We start from the raw sequence: 20,763 nt of genomic DNA, 5'->3' as shown, positions 1-20,763 counted from the left end.
TCCTGGCTCTGCCTGCACACAGCACGCAGGACCACGCCAGGCTGGCTGCAGACTATGGCAGCCTGAAAGCGGGCCACGGACCACAGCACGCAGGTCTAGACAGACCACGCTGGTCCGGACAAGCCGGAGGGATGAAGGCCACCATCACCTGACTTCACCAAGCCTTTGAACCCAGATGACTCCCAAGCTAATCAGCAACGGAATGGGACACCCATTCCTCCCAACAGCCCTGTTTCACAAGCAGCAGCAATTTGGGTGTGTTCATGGAAACTAATGAAGGGATGAGTTCAAAAAGGAGCGGCTTTGACAGAGCACCAAAATCAGCCCACAAATTGTTTTCCCCTCCGAGGGGGCATGTTATGATAAAAGCAGAAGGGGAGGAGGTAGCTCTGCCCATGGGGGAGAGCAGTGGGACCAGGCCTGTGCCCCTCCTTGGCATCTCCACTCCAGGAAGGCACTGGTAGGAGCAGGTTGGGGTGGGTCGCAAGTACCCTGCAGGCCACAACTCAAGCCCTCCTGAACTTTGTAAAAATGGAGTTTTGGACTGAAAATAGCACAAGGCAATTTAGCTAAGGTCCTTAGATCAGGTCAGCTTGAAGATGGACACAGATAGGGTTAAATGCAGGAGCTGGACTTGCCCATCCCAGGAAACAGGGTTACAGCTCTGTGCTGCAGTCACCAGTCTCTTGATGGAGCCAAAACAGGATCTCCAGTGAATCAGCCCCAGCTGCCTTTATCATGACAGCCCCAGAGCATCCTCCACATACCTGAACATTGCAGTCCCATGATCTCTCACCCCTCCTCCTCTGCTGGCTCAATCAACCCTGGCAGGACAGCAGAGGCAGCAAGGCTTAATCAGGAACTGCCCCTGTGCCTGGCTCCGATCCTTAATCGCTTATTTCCAAGACTTCATTTATGCCATTCCTAAGGTTGGGTAAGAGATCTGGCAGTTGACTTCATAACACCTTTATGCCCTGGCAGGACACAGGATTTCCACAATCCTGCACCAAATAAATCCCCCACTGCCCAAGCCCAGTAGTCAGCATGGAGAATGTGAGAGCAGGACACCCACAGCCCCGCATTAGTCATCAGACCAATTCCCAGCTTAATTCCTCAGGTTTAGAGGGTCAGGTTTAGAGTCAGCATGTTGACTAAGCAGCTTTTTTCTAAGCCTCCTCCTTGACACAGCTGGATATTAACAGTCATCCACACATTAACCAAGCCCACAGCATTCCCAGTGTGGGATTTAGGCTGTAGTCCCAGCCCTCACCCTCTTTGCAAGCACACAACAGTTCCCAGTAAGAAAACAAGGCTCATTTGTACTGCTACATTTTTATTAAAGTAACAAAAGCATACATCTGTCAAAGGATCTGTACATTCTGTATATAAAAACACTACTATACAATTAGTAACCATCCACTCCCTCTTCCAAGTGTAGCTTACAAACTTTCTACCACTTTCACCAAATACAAAAAGCAGGTCCCGTTCAACAGTCCAGCTTGTTAAAAAAATTACAAGAAACCCCTCAAATACACTGTCTTAAAATACACACCATTCAGCTCTGCAGTTGAGATCAGGCTTGTAGGCAGAAGGCAGCAGAGCACACTAATTCACAGCTTTTGTGTAACCAGCTACAAGAGAGAAATGGATTATACCCAGGTTTGGTTGGTTTTGAAGCTAAAAAACAGACACCTTTAACATCAGACTCCTCCACACCAAGGACACAAAGAATGAGACTTGGCTATTTTGGTTCTGGAAGTGGGGGAACGTTAAGAGCAATTATAGTGTATTCCTTTGGTGTGGGCTGTTGTTCCCAAAACATTTTTCTGGTAAGAGGGAGGGAACAGAGTAAAGGCGGGGGGGGGGGGGGGGGGTAAATCTTAAGACTGCTTTGATCATGACAAATTACAACCCAAGGAAGTACCAGCCTTCAGGAAACTCCACATCCAGCCAGGAAGTCCAGCAAAGCAAACACTGCTCATCCTGGATGCAGTTCTCATCATGGGCTTTCCACATAAGCAGGTTAAACAAGGACTCCAAAAAGCACTGAGATCCCTTTTCCTTGAAAAGGGAATTTGCTTTTTGGAAGTTCCCAAGTACTCCCCCCTTGGTGAGGTCACCTATTGCACAAGTTCACCATGGGAAAAGCCCCAGTGCTTCATTTCAGCTTCTGCTTTGCTGACATGAGAAATTCAAGTGATGCAGAGGGAAGTGATGCAACTTCAGAGCCATAGTCTGCTATTACTGTTCAAGGACAAATAACTCACCACTTAACATTTTAAAAGGATCTAAAAGAGAATTGAGGCTGGGTTTCCAGTTCTGGAATTCATGATTTGAAACTTACAAAAATCTGAACTTACTTTTCCACATTAGTAGTCAGAGTTGGGGAGCTGTGCTGATTTTTTTTAAATCTATTAAAAAACAAGCTAAGAACTGTGGCAGATGGGAGGCTTCCTTCCTCTCCCAGAGCGCCCAAGATGTGGAAATATATTGCACAAATGTCTGAGAACTTGATTCATCAAAGGCTGGGCAAGAACAGCTCTGGTTATGCTACTCAGCTGCCAGGTCAGAAAAGAAGACAATAAAAGAAGTGTACTGAGACACAAGCCTGGGAAAGTTTCATTACAAACAGCCATGTCAATGCCCTGCTTATTCAATCACTTCTCCCGGAATCACTGGAAGAGCACCAGCTGGTTAGGAAAAAGGCAATGGACATACAACATCCTGGTAAAGGCTCATTCCCAACAGGCAGGTAAAGTTCTTGGGGCAGCACTTTCAGCTCCCACCCCATCTGTGGGTAGCCAGAGCAGTTTAAGGGCCAAATCCTGAACACCACTTGGGCAAAGTCTCCCTGAATACAAGTACCACTGGGACTCCAAGAGGAGTTTCGCTTGACCCGACAGAGCACAGGACCAGGCATCAATTGTGCAAAACAGTTATGTACCAAGAGATCAGAACCAAACGATGCCCCTTACCAAAGTATCAGTGGAGACAGCTCCCAGGGACAGCCGCATGCTGACCACCCAGAGGAGGAAGAGAGGGAAGAAGCACTGTGACTTTCAAAGTAACATTAGGACACCAAAGCATCTGAGCATCCCACACACAGCAGAAAGAGACCCCAATACTTCTGATGTTTAGAGATAGGGCAAAGGGCGTTCTCACACACCAACCTCCACAGCACAAGGCAAGTTGCGTCAGCTCTTCTGGGGAAGTGACACAGTAAGTCGTCAGCATTGGATTAGGCAACTGTTGCAAGCAAGAGGCCAGACTCCACTCTTGGAGCACAGAGAGGCCACAGGAGAACAGGTCATGGGCTGATGTCTAAGCCACACATGGCAGAAAGGCTTTGTAATTCACAGCTGTTCAATGCTGGTTTCAGGGTCTGGAGTACCCTTCTCAGTGTGCAGCAAGCAGGGGTGGTAGCCAGGTACTGGGGAGCACCAGGAACAAGCAGTAATCCAGTGCCACCACAGTAGCTGCAATATTCACCTTGGGGACCTTCTCTGCACAGCCTGACCCCCAGCACATCTCTGCCTGGCTCCATTTCACAGGGCACCAACACCCACATGGCCCCTTCAGTCCAGCAGCAGACAGGAGAGATGGAGGGGCTGGAGAAAGGCCATGCTCCCCCTCACTTAGTGCTGGGAGTGGGGCAGAGCAGAGCTGCAACACTCAGAGTAATGGGCTCAGAGAAGATGTGCAAGAGCAAAGGTGAGGGATCAAGGGTCCCCAGCATCACCCAGCCCTAAGGCAAGGTTCCCCCAAACACTATATCCAGGCCCCAGAGAGTTCAGACCCCCTGGGGAGTGAAGAAGTTAGTGGAAGAAAGACAGCAACTCCTTCATCCCTTCTCTGACAGTATTGCAATACTTGGAAATACAGCAATACTGTTGGGTACCAGGACAGTGAGAAGGTTACACATCTCCCACCACCAAGCCACACTTCCCAGCCTGGCTCCTCCCCCTCTTCCTGCATTCCAAGCTGCCCAAGGGAGCAAGCCAGCCCAAATTGCCATCCAACATTAATTAGGTAGATATCGGCTTCATAATAAAAACTCATAAGCTTGCAACAGCTTTAAAAAAGGCACCTAGAGCACCACTTCTGTTCAAAGCGGTGCCCAATATTTTAATTTTGGATTTTCTTGGATTTTTTTAAAAAATATAAATAGCTCTTCATCTTAAAAATAGATCCTCAGGTGAGGTATACAGTAGCCTGTGTCTTGGCAGTGTAGGGATAAGAGGAGTATTTAGCTGGAGACAGTCATGATGTAGTTTTTAGAAGGACTGGTGCGACCTAACATCATTTGGTTCTTACAGGTAAGCATCCCGTAGGAGCTCACAGGTTTCGTTGCAGTTGCTTCATATAAGACACAGATGGAGCCATCCTCACCGATGCGGTATGATACCTCGTAGGGGTCCACCCAGAGCGTGAGCTCGCTGGGCAGGAGCTGGTAGAGCTGCGGTAGACTGAGTCCGATCTGGCTAGCTGCCTTGCTGATAATGGGGTCCATTTTGTGATTGATCCGGATGCATCGATACCCAGAGCCTTTGAATGGTTTCTCAGGAAACCAGTGGTGTTTGTAGTGCTCTGCAAGGGAAGCAAGAAGGGAGGAGTGGTGAGCAGGCATACAGCAGCTGTGAGGAGGTCTGCATCCTGCTGCAGTCCCAAGGGGGTCCCACACCTCGCTGCTGGCAGAGGAAACTGAGTCCTCCTTAGGCTGCCTCCATCAGACAGAGGCTCCAGAGCCGACCACTCAGCTGTTCAGCCACTGCTTGCTCCAAGGCACAGGAGCACAGCTCTTCAGGTCCTAGAAACCTCCGGCAGGACAGTGTCACAGGGACAGGACCCCAACACCTCCTCACCCCAACTGCTGGGGTAGATACCTTATCACCAACAACAAAACAGCACAGTCAGGGAGCAACATCCAGGTCATTCTTTAAGTTCAGGGGCACATCACTACCCCTTATCTCAGCACAGTGGCAAACAAACCATTCCTTCTAAGGGCTGATAACACAGGGCTGTTAGGCTGGGAGGAGACCCTTGAACCACCCAGTTAGTGGTGAACCACAGACATGCTTGTGGGGAGGGACTCACCAAACCCCACTGACACAGGGCTGAGCACTTTTTGGCAAGGGATGAGGCACATACGCTAGCTTTGGATCATTTATATCAAGCCCCAGCAAGGAGGGCTTCAAGCAGACCAGCTGCACAAAGCCCTCAACAGAGGCTAGGCAAGGGGTCTGCTCACTTTCAGGGCAGAGGCAACTGTTTGCCCAGGACCCCAGAGACACAGGTGGGTGGCCAGGGAAGCATACAGAAACTTGCCAACCCCCAGAGGAACACAGGTGGGCACCCAGGCAAGGGCACAAATAGCATCCAGCATCAAGGAGGACACAGCTGGGCATCAGGGAAGGACACAGATGGGTGTCTGACCCAAGAGGATACAGGGCACCCAGGAAGAGACACCAGGTCCTGGGAGAAACACAGGGGACACTGAGGAAGGCCACGAGTGGGCACCCAACCCCGAGCGGGATACGACGGACACAAGCGTGCTTTCATCCCGGACCTTCCTCCCTACGAAGCCGATCTCTTCCCTGGCCCGCGCCTCACCTGCGAGCGCCTCCCGCAGCGCCCCGCTGAAGACCTGCAGCTGCTGCTCGCTGACGCAGCCCCGCGTCCGCAACAGGCTGGAGACGAACCCCACGGCGGCGGCGATCTCGGGCGCCATGTCGGCCCGGGGGCCGCCGCGGCGCTGGCTCTGGCGCTGGCTCATGCTGGGCTCCGGGGCAGCGGCTGGGACCGATCGCGACGCCTCCTTCCCCGCCACCCGCTCCACTCCGTCTGCGCTCCGCAGCTCCGCGGCGCCCTTAAATAGGCAGCCGGGGAGGCGTCATCGGCGCGGCCGGCCCCCATTGGCCGAGGGGGCGCGGTATGCTAATAGCTCCTGACCTCAGCGCAGTGGAAGGAGTGACGTCGCCGCCGCGATGACAATCGCGGGTGGGGGGGGGGAAAGTTACCGGAGGGCTATTTTTGGGGCTGCCTAGAGGAGGAGGAGGAGGAGGAAGAGGAGGAGGAGGGGGCGGGGGCGGCGGGGCTCGGCCCACCCCAGTTCTCTCCGGGCGCCCACCCCCGGCGCCAGGGCTGAGGCCCCCGCTCAGCCGCGGGGCTGAGGGTGTTGGAGGAGGGATTGGGGGTCCCAGGGGGGTCCCTGGCGGCCGCTGGTGCTCGAGGTGACTCACACGAGGTGCGTGTTATGGGGGCAGGAGGGCAGCACAAGGGCTCCCCGGGCTGTCCTGGGCCAATCCCAGGTGGGCCCAGCTCCCCTTTGCCGATATCGGGCCCCCTGGTTGCTCCCAGGGCACTGGAGCGGGTCTCCGGGGTGCTGGTGGGGTGCAGGAAGCTGGCCCAGTCCTGCTGCAGGGACCAAGAGCCCCGGTACTGCCCTGGTCAGGTTCCCAACCCTCCCCACCAGTGGGTGAGTTCACGGGCTGCTTCCATGGACTAACATGATGCCTCGGGAGGATGAAGCAAAGGCTTGACCCCACCAAGCCAAGTGTCACTTACTGAAGCTGTGATGGACCAAAGGAACAGTGCGGCCTTCGGGAGCTAGTGCGAGGGGAAGGGTGCCCTCAGCCCAGCGTGGGCACTGGGTGCCCGATCAGCATCGGGGTGTTCTTGGCATCAGTGGAGCGGCGTTTCTGCTGACCTGGAACGACACGGATCAGTCACCCAGGGCAGTCAGTGGCAGTGACCCACCTCTGATGGTGGGCCCTTCCTACCCTCCTGGCTGCAGGACAGGATGGGGTCTGGCCCCCTACACAGGGGTCTCCTCTTCCCGGCAGGCTTCCATCACCAAATTTCCTTCCCCAAAACACATCACAGCTCCTTGTTCCCTGGACAAGGCCAAACCATCTCCTGAAGCGTGCAGGCAGAATTTGCCATCACCTGCGCTGTCCCAGGGTGAGGGAGATGAGGGGGGACTCGACAATAACCGCTTTCATCTCACTGCCTGAGGTGTTTGAGGTGAGGAGCAAGGGCAGACACCCCAGGACTTGGTGCCTCCCTCCAGCCTGGCTTTTGGCTGGAAGAGTGAGATCCAGGAGGAGGTGGCTGCAGTGCAGAGGACGTGTTCAACAATGGAGCAGGGAGAGCAAGCCATGGCAAGCACAGAGCAGACCCAAGTGTCCTTGGTTGCCTCCATCCAGCCCAGCAGGAGGGGAGAGGAGAACTGGTGCAAGTGGTGCAGGGCCCTGATGCTTTGTAAGATGCAAGCAGCACCTGAAAGCCACTACAAAACAGGGAGCTGCACCAGCTGGCCCAGCTGCCAGCCACGCTGCCCAGGATAAAGGCACTTGCCCAGCTTCTGCTGAAACTGGCCCGAAGCTAAAGCAACAGTAGGAGGCCAAGCTCTTTTCTTGCCTTTGCTTTGATCAACCATGAGAGAGTTAGTATCAAAACAGGATGGGATTTCTGAATGCATATTCGTCCCTGGCAGAGAACCGGGTTTGTTTCGAGCCATTGTCTTGCAGCTCCAGATGCCTCCCTTGGTCTGCACCAGGGGAGGATCTGAAGCCACAGCTCTGATGTGATCCCCGGTGAAAACGCATTCTCCTCCTATGGCTGGGGCCTCATTTGGCATCTCCACAAGCGGTGGGTGCAGCTGGAGAAAACCGAGGCAGGGAATTAGATCATCTGGGTTTGCCTCTGCCTGAGGAGCAGCCCGGTGGAGGCTGAGCCATCACCGGTTCCCACAGTGCCGCTCCCATCGCTGGCACAGCGCTTTCACCGCGGCGCTCCCTGATAAGGAGGAGCGTGCACCTGCCAGCACACAGCCTGCCAGCACGGCTCCACCTTATCGTGGCTCTTATCAAACTGCTCAGGGTCATCTCCTGCTTGGGCACTGCTCTTGGCAAGGGGTATCAAGAGGACCACCCTGCCTGTCCCCTTCAAAAGAGGGGATCTCATGCGGCAGGTCTTGGAGGAGGCTTTCCAGCACCTCTTTATAGAGCAGGTCTCAAAACTCGAATTATTTCCTACGACTCAAGGGTGTGATAAGATTTTTTGAGGCCTTTTGCTTCCAGAGTCTGCAGCTCATTTTATTCGCACCTCTGTCATTCTATGTGCACACACTATATATGGGATTTCACACCTTCTGAAGCACAAGACGATGGCTATATGGCAATGTGTAACCAACAACCCAGAGCAAAGAGTAAGAAAATAGCTTTTGAAATCATAGAAGCGGTGGATGTAGCAGATACTGCCCAAACAGAGGTCCGCACCGACCCCGTTTCATGTTCTGCACAGCATAAAAGAAGCTCTTTGAGCAGCAGGCACAGAAGTAAGGTCAGGCTAGCAAGAAGATAGAGCCAAAAGGTCCCCGAGTCCTCCCCTCCCCGCTCCATCTGCTGCTCCATTCATCTACAGAGCACAAGGAATCAAGCAAATCTCTTGCTATAAACCAGATTTGCCTTTGTAAGCTTTGAAATAAACCCAAGGATTAAAGTCTAAGGACTTTTTTCTTTTTAAGACAGCAACACACATGAAAGAGCGCATGGGTGCATGTGAAACCCAGAGCCCAGCACAGCGCAGGGGGAGGTTATTTATACTGTAGCAGCAGCCAGAGGCCCCTGGAAAAGGCTACATAAACAGACAGTGCAAGCCTGTCCACGCACAGCTCGATTACTTTAAGCACACCTGTACTGTCAGCCAGCAGACACGCTCACAGCGTGTGGGTACAGTCCTAATCAGCAGAAAATTACGAAGCAAGCGTAACCATCCTGGTAGAAGATACCTTTATATATATATATGTATCAGGAAAAGCCAAAGCAAAAATAAACCCTTAATTTTTCTATTGTAGTAAAGCACAGGATGCCTGAGCAGAGCTTGCAATCTAACCAGAGAAATGGGGAGCAGCAAAAAGGGCTGTTTCCCCCATCCAGCAGAAGGGTCACATTAAAAAGTACTTGGATGGTATCATCCAGTCTTGAGGCACTGGACAATAATCGTAGCAAGAGGTCTCCTGTCCTCCAGCCTGCCAAGAATAGCCCTAATAGCGAGTGCAGGTTTATTTGCCATTAGGGCTAACAGTGTTCGTTAAGTGCTGATGATGATCTAAGCTTGGCAAGCAGGTTCCCCTGGTGCCCCCTGCTCTGCAAGTGGATGAAGCAAGTGGTGGCACCATTCTCCAAATTCAGATCCTCCATTTATTCTTAATCATCGTGATTCTAAAGGCTGCCTTCGCCCAGCTTAGGGCCTTTGTCTTGTGTGTGTTCATATGGTCTGACACAGGGTCTGGTCTCCAAAATCAGATTGTGTTCGTTAAGCCCTTCCAATAAGAGATTTCCTGTGGAGCTCAAGGACCTCTAAGCGGGTTATGTGCCCATAATTTCTGGCCCTGTTACCAGAAGACTGCAGTCTTAAAGACAGGGCATAAGACTTAATACATGCTTTCAAATTGCTTTGAGGAGTTACAGAGTAAACAAACAATTAGAAAATAAAATTAATTTTAAAAAGAGAAGTTGGAGCTGATTTTAATGCTGTTCTGGCTAGATTAGTTTCCGCCCCGTGTTTAGCTGGAAATGGCTGAGAGCATTTAGATTTCAATTATAAAAAAAAAACAACCCAAAACAAAACCCAAGAAACCTCTCCATAGCAATTGGCCAGACTAGATTTGTAACTGGTTCGACAGGAATTAGAAGTTCAGATCGGCTTTCAAACACTCTGGCCCTGTTTACCCAAATGAGGTTCGAAACCAGTTGAGCTGGAAATTTTACAATAAAAGGGGAACATTTGGCTTTCAGTCAAGGGTTAAAACTCAGTGTGGACAGACCAAGCTGCTCACACAGAGGTACGCTTTTCAAGAGTCAGCAACTCACGGTGTTTTATGTACACCCAAAAGGCAACTGTTCCCACGCTACACTTTGACTTCTTACGTTTTTTGGGGGGGTGACGACACCTTTTTTAGTCTGCTGGGCTGACTTAAGTAAGGCATGAGACACAGAAAACAATTTCAAGCTGTCCTCGAACACCATTAGAGCCAGCTGCCAGTCAAAGAGCCACAGTGTGAATTCACACCCCCTGTTATCAGCGGTGAAATAGTTACACAGAATTAACAACGTTCAAATCCTCCTTACTAAGCATGTCCCACAGATTGCTAAATGAGCTGTCACTTCTCCCGGGTGGGTCCCTCACAATTATCCTAGCATTTGAGAAGGATTTTAAGGTTATCTATGTAGATTTGGGAAGCCATGGGCTGGCTTTCTTTACATTAAGAAAAAACCCTGAAAAAAAACCTCCGGGAACAGTTCTGAACTGTAAAGGTTATAGATGTTTGGCCCAGTTCAAATCTCATTACCTGGCTCTGCCAGAGAAGGCGCAGACAAGTGTGACAGCAGTGCCAGCAGCCACCTGGTTGCTAACACCAGTTAAGCACAATCACTGGGAATTTAAGGGGAAAAAAGCCCGGGGTAAGCTGGGCTAGTATGTTTAATCACAGCTGTAATTGGTAACCTGGGTCTGACCCCAGAAACAGGCCTAGCAGGCAGGGTAAACAATAAAGCAAGAGTTTTAAGCCCAGCCTACACTTAGAGCTAATAAGTCCTTTCAAAACACACAGTTGTGAAATAAGACTGTGACTGAACCGTGTGAAATGCAACTGGGGAGGGGGGGAGAGGGAGGACATGGACAGAAAACAAAGCCTTTTTAACCTGTTAGCTGCTAGATCAGACCATGTTTTACAGCACGTATCGATTCCCAGCAGTCTTGACCACTGCCAGAACAAGCACGTAGCATCTTCTAGGCGGGCCAAGCTTCTAGAAGCTTATCATCCCACATGACTCCATGGCGCTGGGCTTTGCTAAGCACCTCACCACCTATTTTGGTGCCTGAATATCTTTCATCAGCTTGGTCCTTTGTTCGGCCTGTGTCGCCGGTAACCTGACTCCCCACGCCAGCTCCCAGGGCCTTGGGATCTGTGGAAAGGGCATGTCAGGATATGTTTTGGGCATGTCCGGGCAGTTTCATTTGTAGCGTTTCAGGATCCTTTAAATATCGCCCTCTGCTTCTGAGCGGATTTGTATATGGACTGAGAGCTGGATGTTTTTCCCCACAGCACTTGAACATGGTAGCTTCTGTAGCCCAAGGCCAGGGCTTCAGCAAGGGACCATGTAGTTCCTAGAAGCCATTTTTCACAGAACAACCTCCCTCTGATCCACTTTCCTTACTGCATGACATGTTTTGTCATGGAAAACAACATATCTGGCCCACTGCGAATGTCACATCTGTTCAGAAGTATTTTAGGAAGCAAACATTGCTGTACTCAAGGGAGCCACAAGCAGAAAGAATTGCTTTTTCTTCAAACTCCTTAGGACTTTGGACCTAATTTTCCAATGGTGCTGAGCACTCGCTGGCTCCAGCTGCCTTCAGTGCACTCTGGGGTTTTCTCCGTGGCCTTACTAGCTGCTTGCTGAACCCATGTTGACCGGCGTCTTGTGTAAGAAGGCATTTGTTCAAAGCTCAGTATTATCGGCTGGGGACAAAGCCTCAGCCTACAGTTCCTCATGAAGCTGCCGTGTTGGGGAAGGTGTGTAGATGACCTCACGCTGATTTCAGAGATGGTTTCCTGTTCTTTGCATTTGGTTATTGTTTTTTTCCACATCCCCTTTGCAGGATGCCAGTGCCTCCGCCTACCTCTGTTCCTGTCGAACAAAGCTTGAGAGGGTAGAAAGGGGACAATAGAAAAGGTCCAGCGGAGTACTCACTGAGGCAGCAGACCCAGAGCACTGGGGGGATGGATGCGTTTGCACAGTCAGGTCCAGAGAAAGTTGTCAGCTGTGAAGCCTGGAACAGGTTTGTTTATGAGATAAAGAGTCCAGAGCCTCTATCTCAGTCTGAGCCTGAGTCTCTATCTCAGAAATGGAGCAAGGAGCAGCAGGACTCTGGGAGTAAGGCATTGCGGTAAGAGGTGCCCCTGGACAGCCCAGTGTCCTGCTCCACCCCTTCTGCCCTTCACCAGCCCTTGGTGATGACATCTTCCTCCAGCACAAGGTAAACAGCATGTGTGAGACACAGATGTGCGCAAATTGCCCCTCGGTAATTCTCCCATATCGCAGCACCCTGAGGTGTGTCTGCCTACCCAGGGTCTGCTCTCTACCCTTCTAGAAAGCCCCCAAATAAATACTGGCTCCAGTCAAAACACAGTTTCCCTCCCCACAACTGGGTACAGGTAAACCCACCACTCACCCTAGTGACAAACCCACCAGGGACGCAGGACACCAGAGCCAAATCCTCCTCAGCACCGCAAAGACACACATGAACAACCACATGAGCTGAGGAGTTATGGTCTAATGTGGGAGAGACAGACAACCAGCACAGCAGGAAGCTGAGGCCTAAGAGATGCTGTGTCTTGTTCCAAGCCACAAAGCAGACAAGATACAGGGCCCTTCCCATGAGCTGCGCTGCCGGGTGCTGCAGCCTGGCTGGGTAAGGGGCCAGCATTCCTCCCCCCAGCCAGCGGTTTTCAGGCAAACCTCCCTCCTTGGGTCCATCTCACCCCTTTCCTTCTAAGGGAGGCTGGAGGGTTATATATAGGGATTTCACACTTCATTGACATGCAGCCATGCTACGAAAAAGGGATTTTTCTTTTCTTAGAAATGAGAAGTTAAAAAAAAAAAACCCTCTGGCTGAAACCACAAGACAGGATTTTTTAGGTGGTGAGAATGTGACTTGTCTGCCAAACTCCAGCTCAGCCCGGGAGTGACACTGTGATGAGCTGCCAAAGCAGCGCATTGCTGAAATCTGCCTTTATTGCTTATAAAGCATTAATGCAGGGTAACGTGTGTTGCAGCGCCATAGCAACCCCAATCATCGGCAAAAAAATAAGGGCAAGAGCACCAAAGACACTGTTGCTGTAGCAGCTGGTAAGTGAATTTACTGACCCTGTTCAGAGCCACCTGATATCTGGGCACCGAGTGGGGATCTCTGCTGGGCATGAATGTGTTTTCTGAAAGTCTGTGAGGAGCAGCTGATTTATCCACACTTTAGAGGAGAAGAGCAGGAGACGGTTACAGATTAAAGTGATTTCTACTACAGCATTACAGACCTGAGCTACCACCACAGCCTCCTTTGCTTGAGGGTTTTATAGGACATACAGTGTCAAACAGAAAATGGGATCTTTCTAGGAAGGTCTGTGTTTTCCCACAAGGCTGGAGAGATCAAGCCCGTCCCATACAGCCTTCAAAGCCTTAGTATAGCAGGTGCTCTTAGCAGAAGAGAAGACAAGTAGCTCTAGGACTTCCAGATGTTGGCCTACTCCAGCACAGTTACACCACAGACAGTCTAGTTGATGGCAAGCTGACCTGGTTAAGGCTAACTCCAGAATCTCATTACCGTCATAGGCTATGGATCTGGCCAGATGGATCCGGCTTCCCCTTCTCTCCCTCCCCACCAGCCCTCTTCTTGGTCCCCAGCTCAACTCCACAGCATGGATTATGTCATGCATAACCTATAGTTGCTATACTGACAAAGCTCTGCCCAATCCATTCCATTCCCTGTGGCCTCTACGTGCCCCGACTGCAAATCCACAGGGGGACATTTGTCTCACAGCCAGCGAGAGCTGCAGCGTGTGGATGGTCCAGGCTCCAGCGTGGGAGAGCAGGGACACTGGGAGAAGGTCCTTGGGGTTCTTCTCAGGCTACACCCACAAATATGAAAGAACCCAGTACTTCCCAGAGCCCAGCAAACCTCCCAACCCCTGCAAACATCAATTACTGCACAAAGACGGTCCAGATAAAGCAGGGCAACACCCTACAAGAGCTTAGATCTGGGTGGTGCCCTTTCCCAATAGGCACGCTGATCCCTGCTTGGAGAGATACCTCCTGGGTAGCAGGTGGACTGTGCAGGACCGCTCTAGGCTGTTCCCAAGGATTCCTCGCCCTCCCTGGCAAAGCCAGCTAATTGGTTTTTGGTGGGGTGCTGCACTGAGCAGGGGGAGGCAGGCACAGGCTGTACCACACGCCCTCCAGTGCTTTGCAAGCCTCCTCACTATCCGCAATTCCATATGCGACCAGCATGCTCTCCCTAACCAGAACACGGCTCCTTTGTGGCTAACACCAAAGGCCAGTTGAGCATCAGAGCAAAGACAGACTTAGCATTAGCGTTCATGTGTTTGCTTGCTGTCTTGCAGACTCCAGCAGAGGAAGCAGCTGTGGTTTTCTTCACTCTGCCTGTTGCAGAAGTCCCACAGAAAGTTTTGTTATTCAAGAAAGTCAGGGAGGCCAGTGCTGAACAGATGTCTGGCTTCAGAGCTGGAACTCGCCCTGCGCTGCCAGGGTGTGTGCAACCAGGGAGGGAGGGAGTTGGTTAGTTATTAAAGTAGGGGTCATTTACTCAAAAATCTGGGTTTAGGCATGGCGTTGGATTGCGCACAGAGTTCGTCTGGGTTTAGATCCCAAATTTCAGGTTAGAGCCACATTTGTCACTCACAGAAACAGCACATAAGCACTCTCTTCATATTTCTGCATTTTAGGAACAACCAAGGCTTCAGCAGAGTCTCTGGGGGCATTTTTCCACTCATATTTAGAGGAGTTAAGAGAGTCATGATTTCATCTGTGTACATTTGAGGATAGGAGGTGGGGGCTGGATTCCTGAGCTGTGTTCAGGTCAGACATTCATGCATATCCAAGGCCTTGATCTATTGCTCAATTTCTGCTCAGGACTTTGGTCTCACTTTAGGAAAACCCAGGAGCTTCATGTAGAAGTGCGATTTGGAATCAAACAGGCACATTTAAACCTGCTTAAGCTAAACATAACTTCAGTATCCTGGAAATAGTCTCCAGGAGGCTGCCCTGAGGTATGCCAGGGATATAATGGTTGAAGACCTGGCCCCACGTACTCTGCTAGAGGTAAGGCAGCAGCACAGATGATCCTGAGAGACCAGCCATCCTGGCCAGGCTGCTTCAGTCCACCCCTGATGACCAGTGTTCCCCAGAGCTCCTCAGAGTGATTGTCCTCCACATGCTCATCACTAGCTCACACTATAATTAATGCTTTTGGGAGCCCAGTTATACTCCGGCCCTGCCCCACCCCACCCACCAGTAATGGCAGGGATGGTCCCACTCCCACCCCAGACAGCTATGTCCCTGTCTCCCACAGGGAGGTCAGCGAAGCTGTCTGGGATCTCTCAGCACCTCTGGAATTCGAGCAGGCACCAAAAGACAAACACGTTGGCTAAGACATGCCAAGAACTACGACTGAAAATCCAGTGCATGGACACTCTTCCCCACGAGGTGATGGAGGAAAAGGCTGTGCAAAGGTGACACTGAAGACCTGCGATAGCCACAGTGCGTGGGAGGATGGAGAGTGGGGTGAGCTGTGTCACAAGGCAAATAGCTACTCAATTGTAAAAGAAACAACATGCAGCTCACTTGCTGGCATAATTCCCGTTTGGTGCAGCAGCCCCAAGAAAGACCTGCCATTAGAGCAGAACTCTCAAGAGAGCCTTTGGCAGCAGGGCTTTGCAGCCACATTCCTTAGAAAACAAAAGGAGGTTTGGAAAAACAGTAACAACCATAACCCACTTTCCCCTTCCTGTACTGAGCCTTGGCTGAGGCCATGTTGAGTGAATTAGATACAGGGCTCCGTCAGGAAACCTTCCTCACAGCTGGGAAAGCGCGACCCAACGTGCCAGCAGCCAAGACACCAGCACGGGCCAGGGAAGGGGACAGAGGTGCCAGGCAGGGATCGGAGTCCCTCTGTTAGAGCAGGATGCATCCTGCTGCTTCCCTTCACGCCAGCACCATTCCGCCTGGGCACTGTGGGCCCCTTGACTCAGCAACTCACCCCCACCTGCACAGGGTGTCCCAAGGCCCGCAAGACTGAAGTGTCTTTAATATAGCTATCCCCCGAAGTTAGTCCGCAAAGTAGGGTGCTATTTCTTCCCTTCTCCCCTGTGTCCCAGAAGGTAAATTGAGTCACAGGAAAGCAGGATGGCATGCCTAGGGCAGGCCAGTGGTTTGTGGTGGAGCCAGGAACTGAACTGAGATGTCCCCCAAAACTCAGGTTCCTAACCACCAGGTCATCCATCTTTTGTTCGCAGCATCCCCAGCAGCTCTGGTACCAGATGAGCCCAGTCTGCTGTGCCAGAGCCATGCAGAGGCACCGCAGCTCTGCAGCTAAGATCTCCTGCTTACAATTCTATCTGTCTGCTCACCCTGACCAGACTCAGGTCTGGATGCAAAATCTTGCTGGGTAACCGAAGATTTGAAACTTAATATTCATGGTTTAAGAGCTGCTCAAAACACTGTCTGAGATCACCAGCATTTGGGAAATCTGGATCTTGGCATTGGAGATGTTATGGCAGTGTAAAACAAAAGTTACAGCTCAAATGCTTCTGCAACCACCAGTATGAGACTCTGTGGTTACTTATCAAGGTTCTCTACTCCGATGCAGCCTGTTGGAGGCTCCCAGAGTCCAAAAGCTACATCCCTGCTACCCATCTCAAGGCGTGAAGTCAGGTTGAAATATCTTACTATCAAGCTCTGCTGTGCGTGCCCAGGATCGTGTTCCTCCCAGCTGGCCCGAAAAGCAGCTGAACAAACATGTTAGGGTTGAGCCTGCTGCCGGCACCCACCTGCTCTGTATTTGCAAAAGCAATTCACTTTTTCTCAGTACGTGTCTCAGTTTCCTGATGTGCATGGAGGCTCATTTCCCATTACAAAAGCACCTGGAGACTCAGGAACCTGAAAAGGTGCATCTCTAATGTGTGGAAGGAGCTGGGAATGTAGCTGTGAGGCAAACCCCTGCTAGAAAGAGGATGAATGTCGTGAAGGTCTCCCCACAGAAAACACTGTGCAACATGGGAAGGGAGGGGAAAATCGCCTTCCAGTTTCCCTGTAGCAACAAGCCATATGAAAACACAAGGCCCAGGACTGTTTTCTTATGGTCCCTGCGAAGGGGCGCTTCTCAACCAGGATCACAGACACTCAGTACGGAAATGGCCCAGTGGAGCAGGAAAACATTCCCATGTGACCCATTAGTCCTGGCTGACAGGGCTCCAGGGACCTCCACTCCCTCCTGTGCCTGCAGCTCTCACCATAACCATTTCAGATTTGCCTCATATACATGCCCTTGAAATCTGCGGAGGCTGGAAGAGTAAACAGACCTTAAAAGGGTCTCAAATTCCTGCCTTCCACTCCCTCATTCTCGAGAGTACTCCTGAGTGAAGCAGCTTTTGCAGAGACCAGGCAACTGAAGGCCCTCTTCACCATACAAAGAAGCTAATAATAACTCATGCACCCTTCACCCTGCCTGCTCCAGAGCCCAGGAGGGCCCTTGCTTGGCAACTGTACCCATTTGTCTGCCATAAATGGCTGTTTCCCCTCTTTCTAGCAAGGCCACACTGTGCTCAAACTGTTCCACCATTAGAAAGTCCAGCTTAAAGTTGCCAACACTTGAGATCTCATCACAAGTCGTCTCACGTTTGAAGCTTTTCTTTCCCTCCTGCAAGGGATGAGCTTTTAATTAAAAAAAAGGTTATTGCTAAGAAGAAAACTGAAAACATGAGCTGGCTCTGCAAATCCATGTTAAGGTCTGAAACACAGGAGTCAGCTAAAAGAAGGAGAGAAAAAGAATAAAGAATAAAATCAAATTTCAGTTTTGGATGTTGATGTGTGTTTCGGGGTGGGGAGAGGGTAGAAGACTGTGATTGTAAATATCTTAGAAGCTCTCAAAACCCATTAAATTCACTGACTTCCCTGGAGCTCCCTTGGAAGGACACCAGCACAGCACAACACTAGGCCTGGTGAGCCAGAGGGAGTGGGGTGTAGCACCACAGGTTGATGTTCAGCCTTTCCTTACACCCTGCTGTAACCCAGAGCTGGTTCACAGAGCTCTCTCAGCTTTATTTTCAGAAAGGAAAGGCCTGAGCTCTGTGCAGACTGGAACATATGCATTAGAAAACATTCCAGATGTACACATATGTGCTGCTGGGGAGCTAGAGGAGGATCTGGTCCACCCAAAGAGCAAACAGGCGCCCTGTGGGCAGATCTGCTGACTCCAGACAAGTTCTTTTGTGCTGCCGACGCCCCCTCCTCCAAGCAGAGACAGGACACAGCAACAAGGGGGGCTCTTCCTGGCTAGCTGGGGTGGGCAACGATGCAAGGGTGACTGGAAAGCTTCTCCGGCGGGGAAAGGCCCTGGGGGTGCTGGCTGACAGCCAGCTGAGCATGAGCCAGCAGTGCCCAGGTGGCCAAGAACACCAACAGCATCCTGGCTTGTATCAGCAATAGTGTAGCCAGCAGGAGCGGGGCAGGGATGGTGCCCCTGTGCTTGGCACTGGTGAGGCCGCACCTTGAATCCTGGGTTCAGTTTTGGGCCCCTCAGTACCAGAAGGACATTGAGTCGCTGGAGCATGTCCAGAGAAGGGCAATAGAGCTGGGGAAGGGTCTGGAAAGCAGGTCTTATGAGGAGAGGTTGAGGGAACTGGGGTTCTTTAGCCTGGAGGAGGCTGAGGGGAGCCCTTATCGCTCTCTGCAACTACATGAAAGGGGCTGTAGTGAGGTGGGAGTTGGTCTTTCCTCCCAGGTCACCAGTGACAGGATGAAAGCGAATGGCCTCAAGCTGCATCAGGGGAGGTTTAGGCTGGATATTAGGAAAAATGTCTTCACTGACAGAGTGGTCAGGCATTGGAACAGGCTGCCCAGAGAGGTGGGGGAGTCACCGTCCCTGGAGGTATTCAAAGAACACGTAGATGTGGCACCTGGGGACATGGTTTAGGAGGCCTGGGGGTGTTGGGTTGGGGGTTGGCCTTGATGATTTTAGAGGTCTTTTCCAACCTTAATGATTCTATGATTCTATGATTGATTCTATGATTCCTACAGCCTCTGGATCTTAACACTGTCCTTCCTAGTGCTCAGGTGACCCTCTGCCTTCTGTGTCAGGAGTGGTGGTGTTGTTCAGTTATCATAGCCAGATACTGGCTCATATTTCTCTCGATGAGGTCAGAGTGACTCCAGATTTAGAGCTGAGATGCAGATTAGGATCTGGCTTGCCTCTGGCATTTTGCTGCTTGAGCAGAGGTCAGTCTTCAGGCAGGAAGGGACAAAATAGCTTTTAGGAACCAGTAAAAGGGTAGAAGAAAGCAGAGGGCTGCCTTTTGTCTCAAAAGAACAGAATCAAAAGGAGGAACCTCGTGGTATTTTCAGGAGAACTGACATATCCTCCCACTACAAACAGAATACTTCAAGGAATTTTTTTCATGTCAGAACCATTTTGTTGGGAAGATTTCTCAGAACCAGGCTGGAATTTCTCATCAAAAAGCAAGAGAGGAAGACAGCAAGGAACTAAGCTTCTGCCTAGAGCAACTCATGCTCACCCTGTGGAGTGACAGCTCTCGAAGTCAAGCCCTTCTTCTGGTGGGTCACATCTGAATCTGGGTCACTCGCATCCAGAGTCTCAGTTTCAGTCTGCTTCAGAATAGAAACAAGATATGAAATTCCTTTTTCTGCAAGAAGAAAGAAGAAAAGAGTACTACTACTCCAGCCAGCTGTTTCTCAGCAGGAGCAGGACAATAATGTCCACTTCAAAGATGTCACCTAAGACACACCTAAGATGAGTGCTTTAGAGACATGTGAGCAGGTAAATCATTTGAAGGGCCACTTTGGGCCCTATAAGTGCCCCTGGGTATGCTAAAAATTGGCCACAATTACTCTGTGGGGTGCTTACCTTACATAATTGTCTTAATTATATGGGCTGCCTAATTACACTTTATGCAGCAAACTATGCAAAGAAAGGCATCACACACGGGATAGAAAAGATTCTGACCACGTCTTGACCAACATGAGAAAGACAGAAGTATTCCTGATGGACCCACTTTGCGTTTTGCTCCATGACCCTGCTGAACTGGTTTCCACCGCTGCTCCGATAAGATTAGAGACCTGGGTGTGACCCTCATTTATGGCAACACACTCCTTAAACCAGGCGGGAGTGCTGGGAAGCCCCCAGGGTCAAGCTGGGCTTGGGGGGGTAAAGGGACTTTCCAGCTGAGCAGCTATCCCACAATGGCAGCATTGTAATTGTCCTTAATTTTGGAGTGTTTATGCAAGGGTAGAAAGCTGTTCTCAGATTAACTATCTCCTTCTTACAGCTCTGTAACCTTGGTAGCCTGATTTTTTAATTATTTTTTTTTTAACTACGCCGCGTAGGCGCAGAACAGAGCTGTCTTATCTCACAACCACCCACATGAAAGGAGGAACTTTTGCAGTGTACAGCCATGTCAGAGCTGCAGGGAAGGCAGAGAAAGCAAAGCCTCGCCAGGCAGGTAGAACGTGTGTGCTGGGGAAAGGTGCCTTGCTACAGATTTTGCGTCTAGCTTGGGGTTTTCCCAGCAGCTGAGGAGCAGTCAGGTGGAGATTTGACTTAAGCCTATCTTAAAGGCTTGTAAAGTGTCCAGATTCCCAAATATGTGCGCATATATATAACCCACTCTGAGTAACATGCCACTTCAAGCGTGCTCTGATCCAGGGCTGTTTTATCCCCCCTTTTCCAAACACTTGAAAGCCCCCATACTGAAGCTGAAGGTATGGAGCAGTTCTGCTTTGCTACTCTAGTTCTCTTTCTCCACAAACACAGCCTTTTTGAACCCCCAAAAATGCCCCCATTCAGGTGCTGCCTTGGGACATGAAACTGCTAAGCTTTGTGAAAGGCAAATCGTTTCTATTTCAAAAAGCACAGCAATACAGCTGCATTAGAGAAGTTGGGATGGCGGAG

The 20,763-nt window shown here is 50.8% G+C and overlaps 1 protein-coding gene across 1 annotated transcript; it reads right to left on the bottom strand.

Annotated features, from left to right (window-relative positions):
• Nucleotides 1–1,313: 1,313 nt before the first annotated feature.
• On the bottom strand, nt 1,314–5,856 carry BTG2 (BTG anti-proliferation factor 2). The gene is made up of 2 exons (XM_064471857.1): nt 5,611–5,856; nt 1,314–4,587 (listed from the first exon to the last, which is right to left on the bottom strand). Exons 1-2 carry the CDS (start codon nt 5,771–5,773, stop codon nt 4,247–4,249), a joined length of 504 nt encoding a protein of 167 aa, XP_064327927.1. The 5' UTR covers nt 5,774–5,856; the 3' UTR covers nt 1,314–4,246.
• Nucleotides 5,857–20,763: the final 14,907 nt, after the last annotated feature.

Source organism: Phalacrocorax carbo, chromosome 23 (assembly GCF_963921805.1).
Source record: "Phalacrocorax carbo chromosome 23, bPhaCar2.1, whole genome shotgun sequence".
In the NCBI taxonomy this organism is placed as follows: domain Eukaryota; kingdom Metazoa; phylum Chordata; class Aves; order Suliformes; family Phalacrocoracidae; genus Phalacrocorax; species Phalacrocorax carbo.
This window is presented reverse-complemented; position numbering and strand designations above follow the sequence as displayed.

Excerpts from the sequence above, each read along its gene's own strand:
- BTG2 (XM_064471857.1), bottom strand. The coding sequence starts at position 5,773 with ATGAGCCAGCGCCAGAGCCAGCGCCGCGGCGGCCCCCGGGCCGACATG. Across the intron at positions 4,588-5,610 it reads GCTGCGGGAGGCGCTCGCAG|AGCACTACAAACACCACTGG; the intron begins GTGAGGCGCGGG and ends CTTCCCTTGCAG.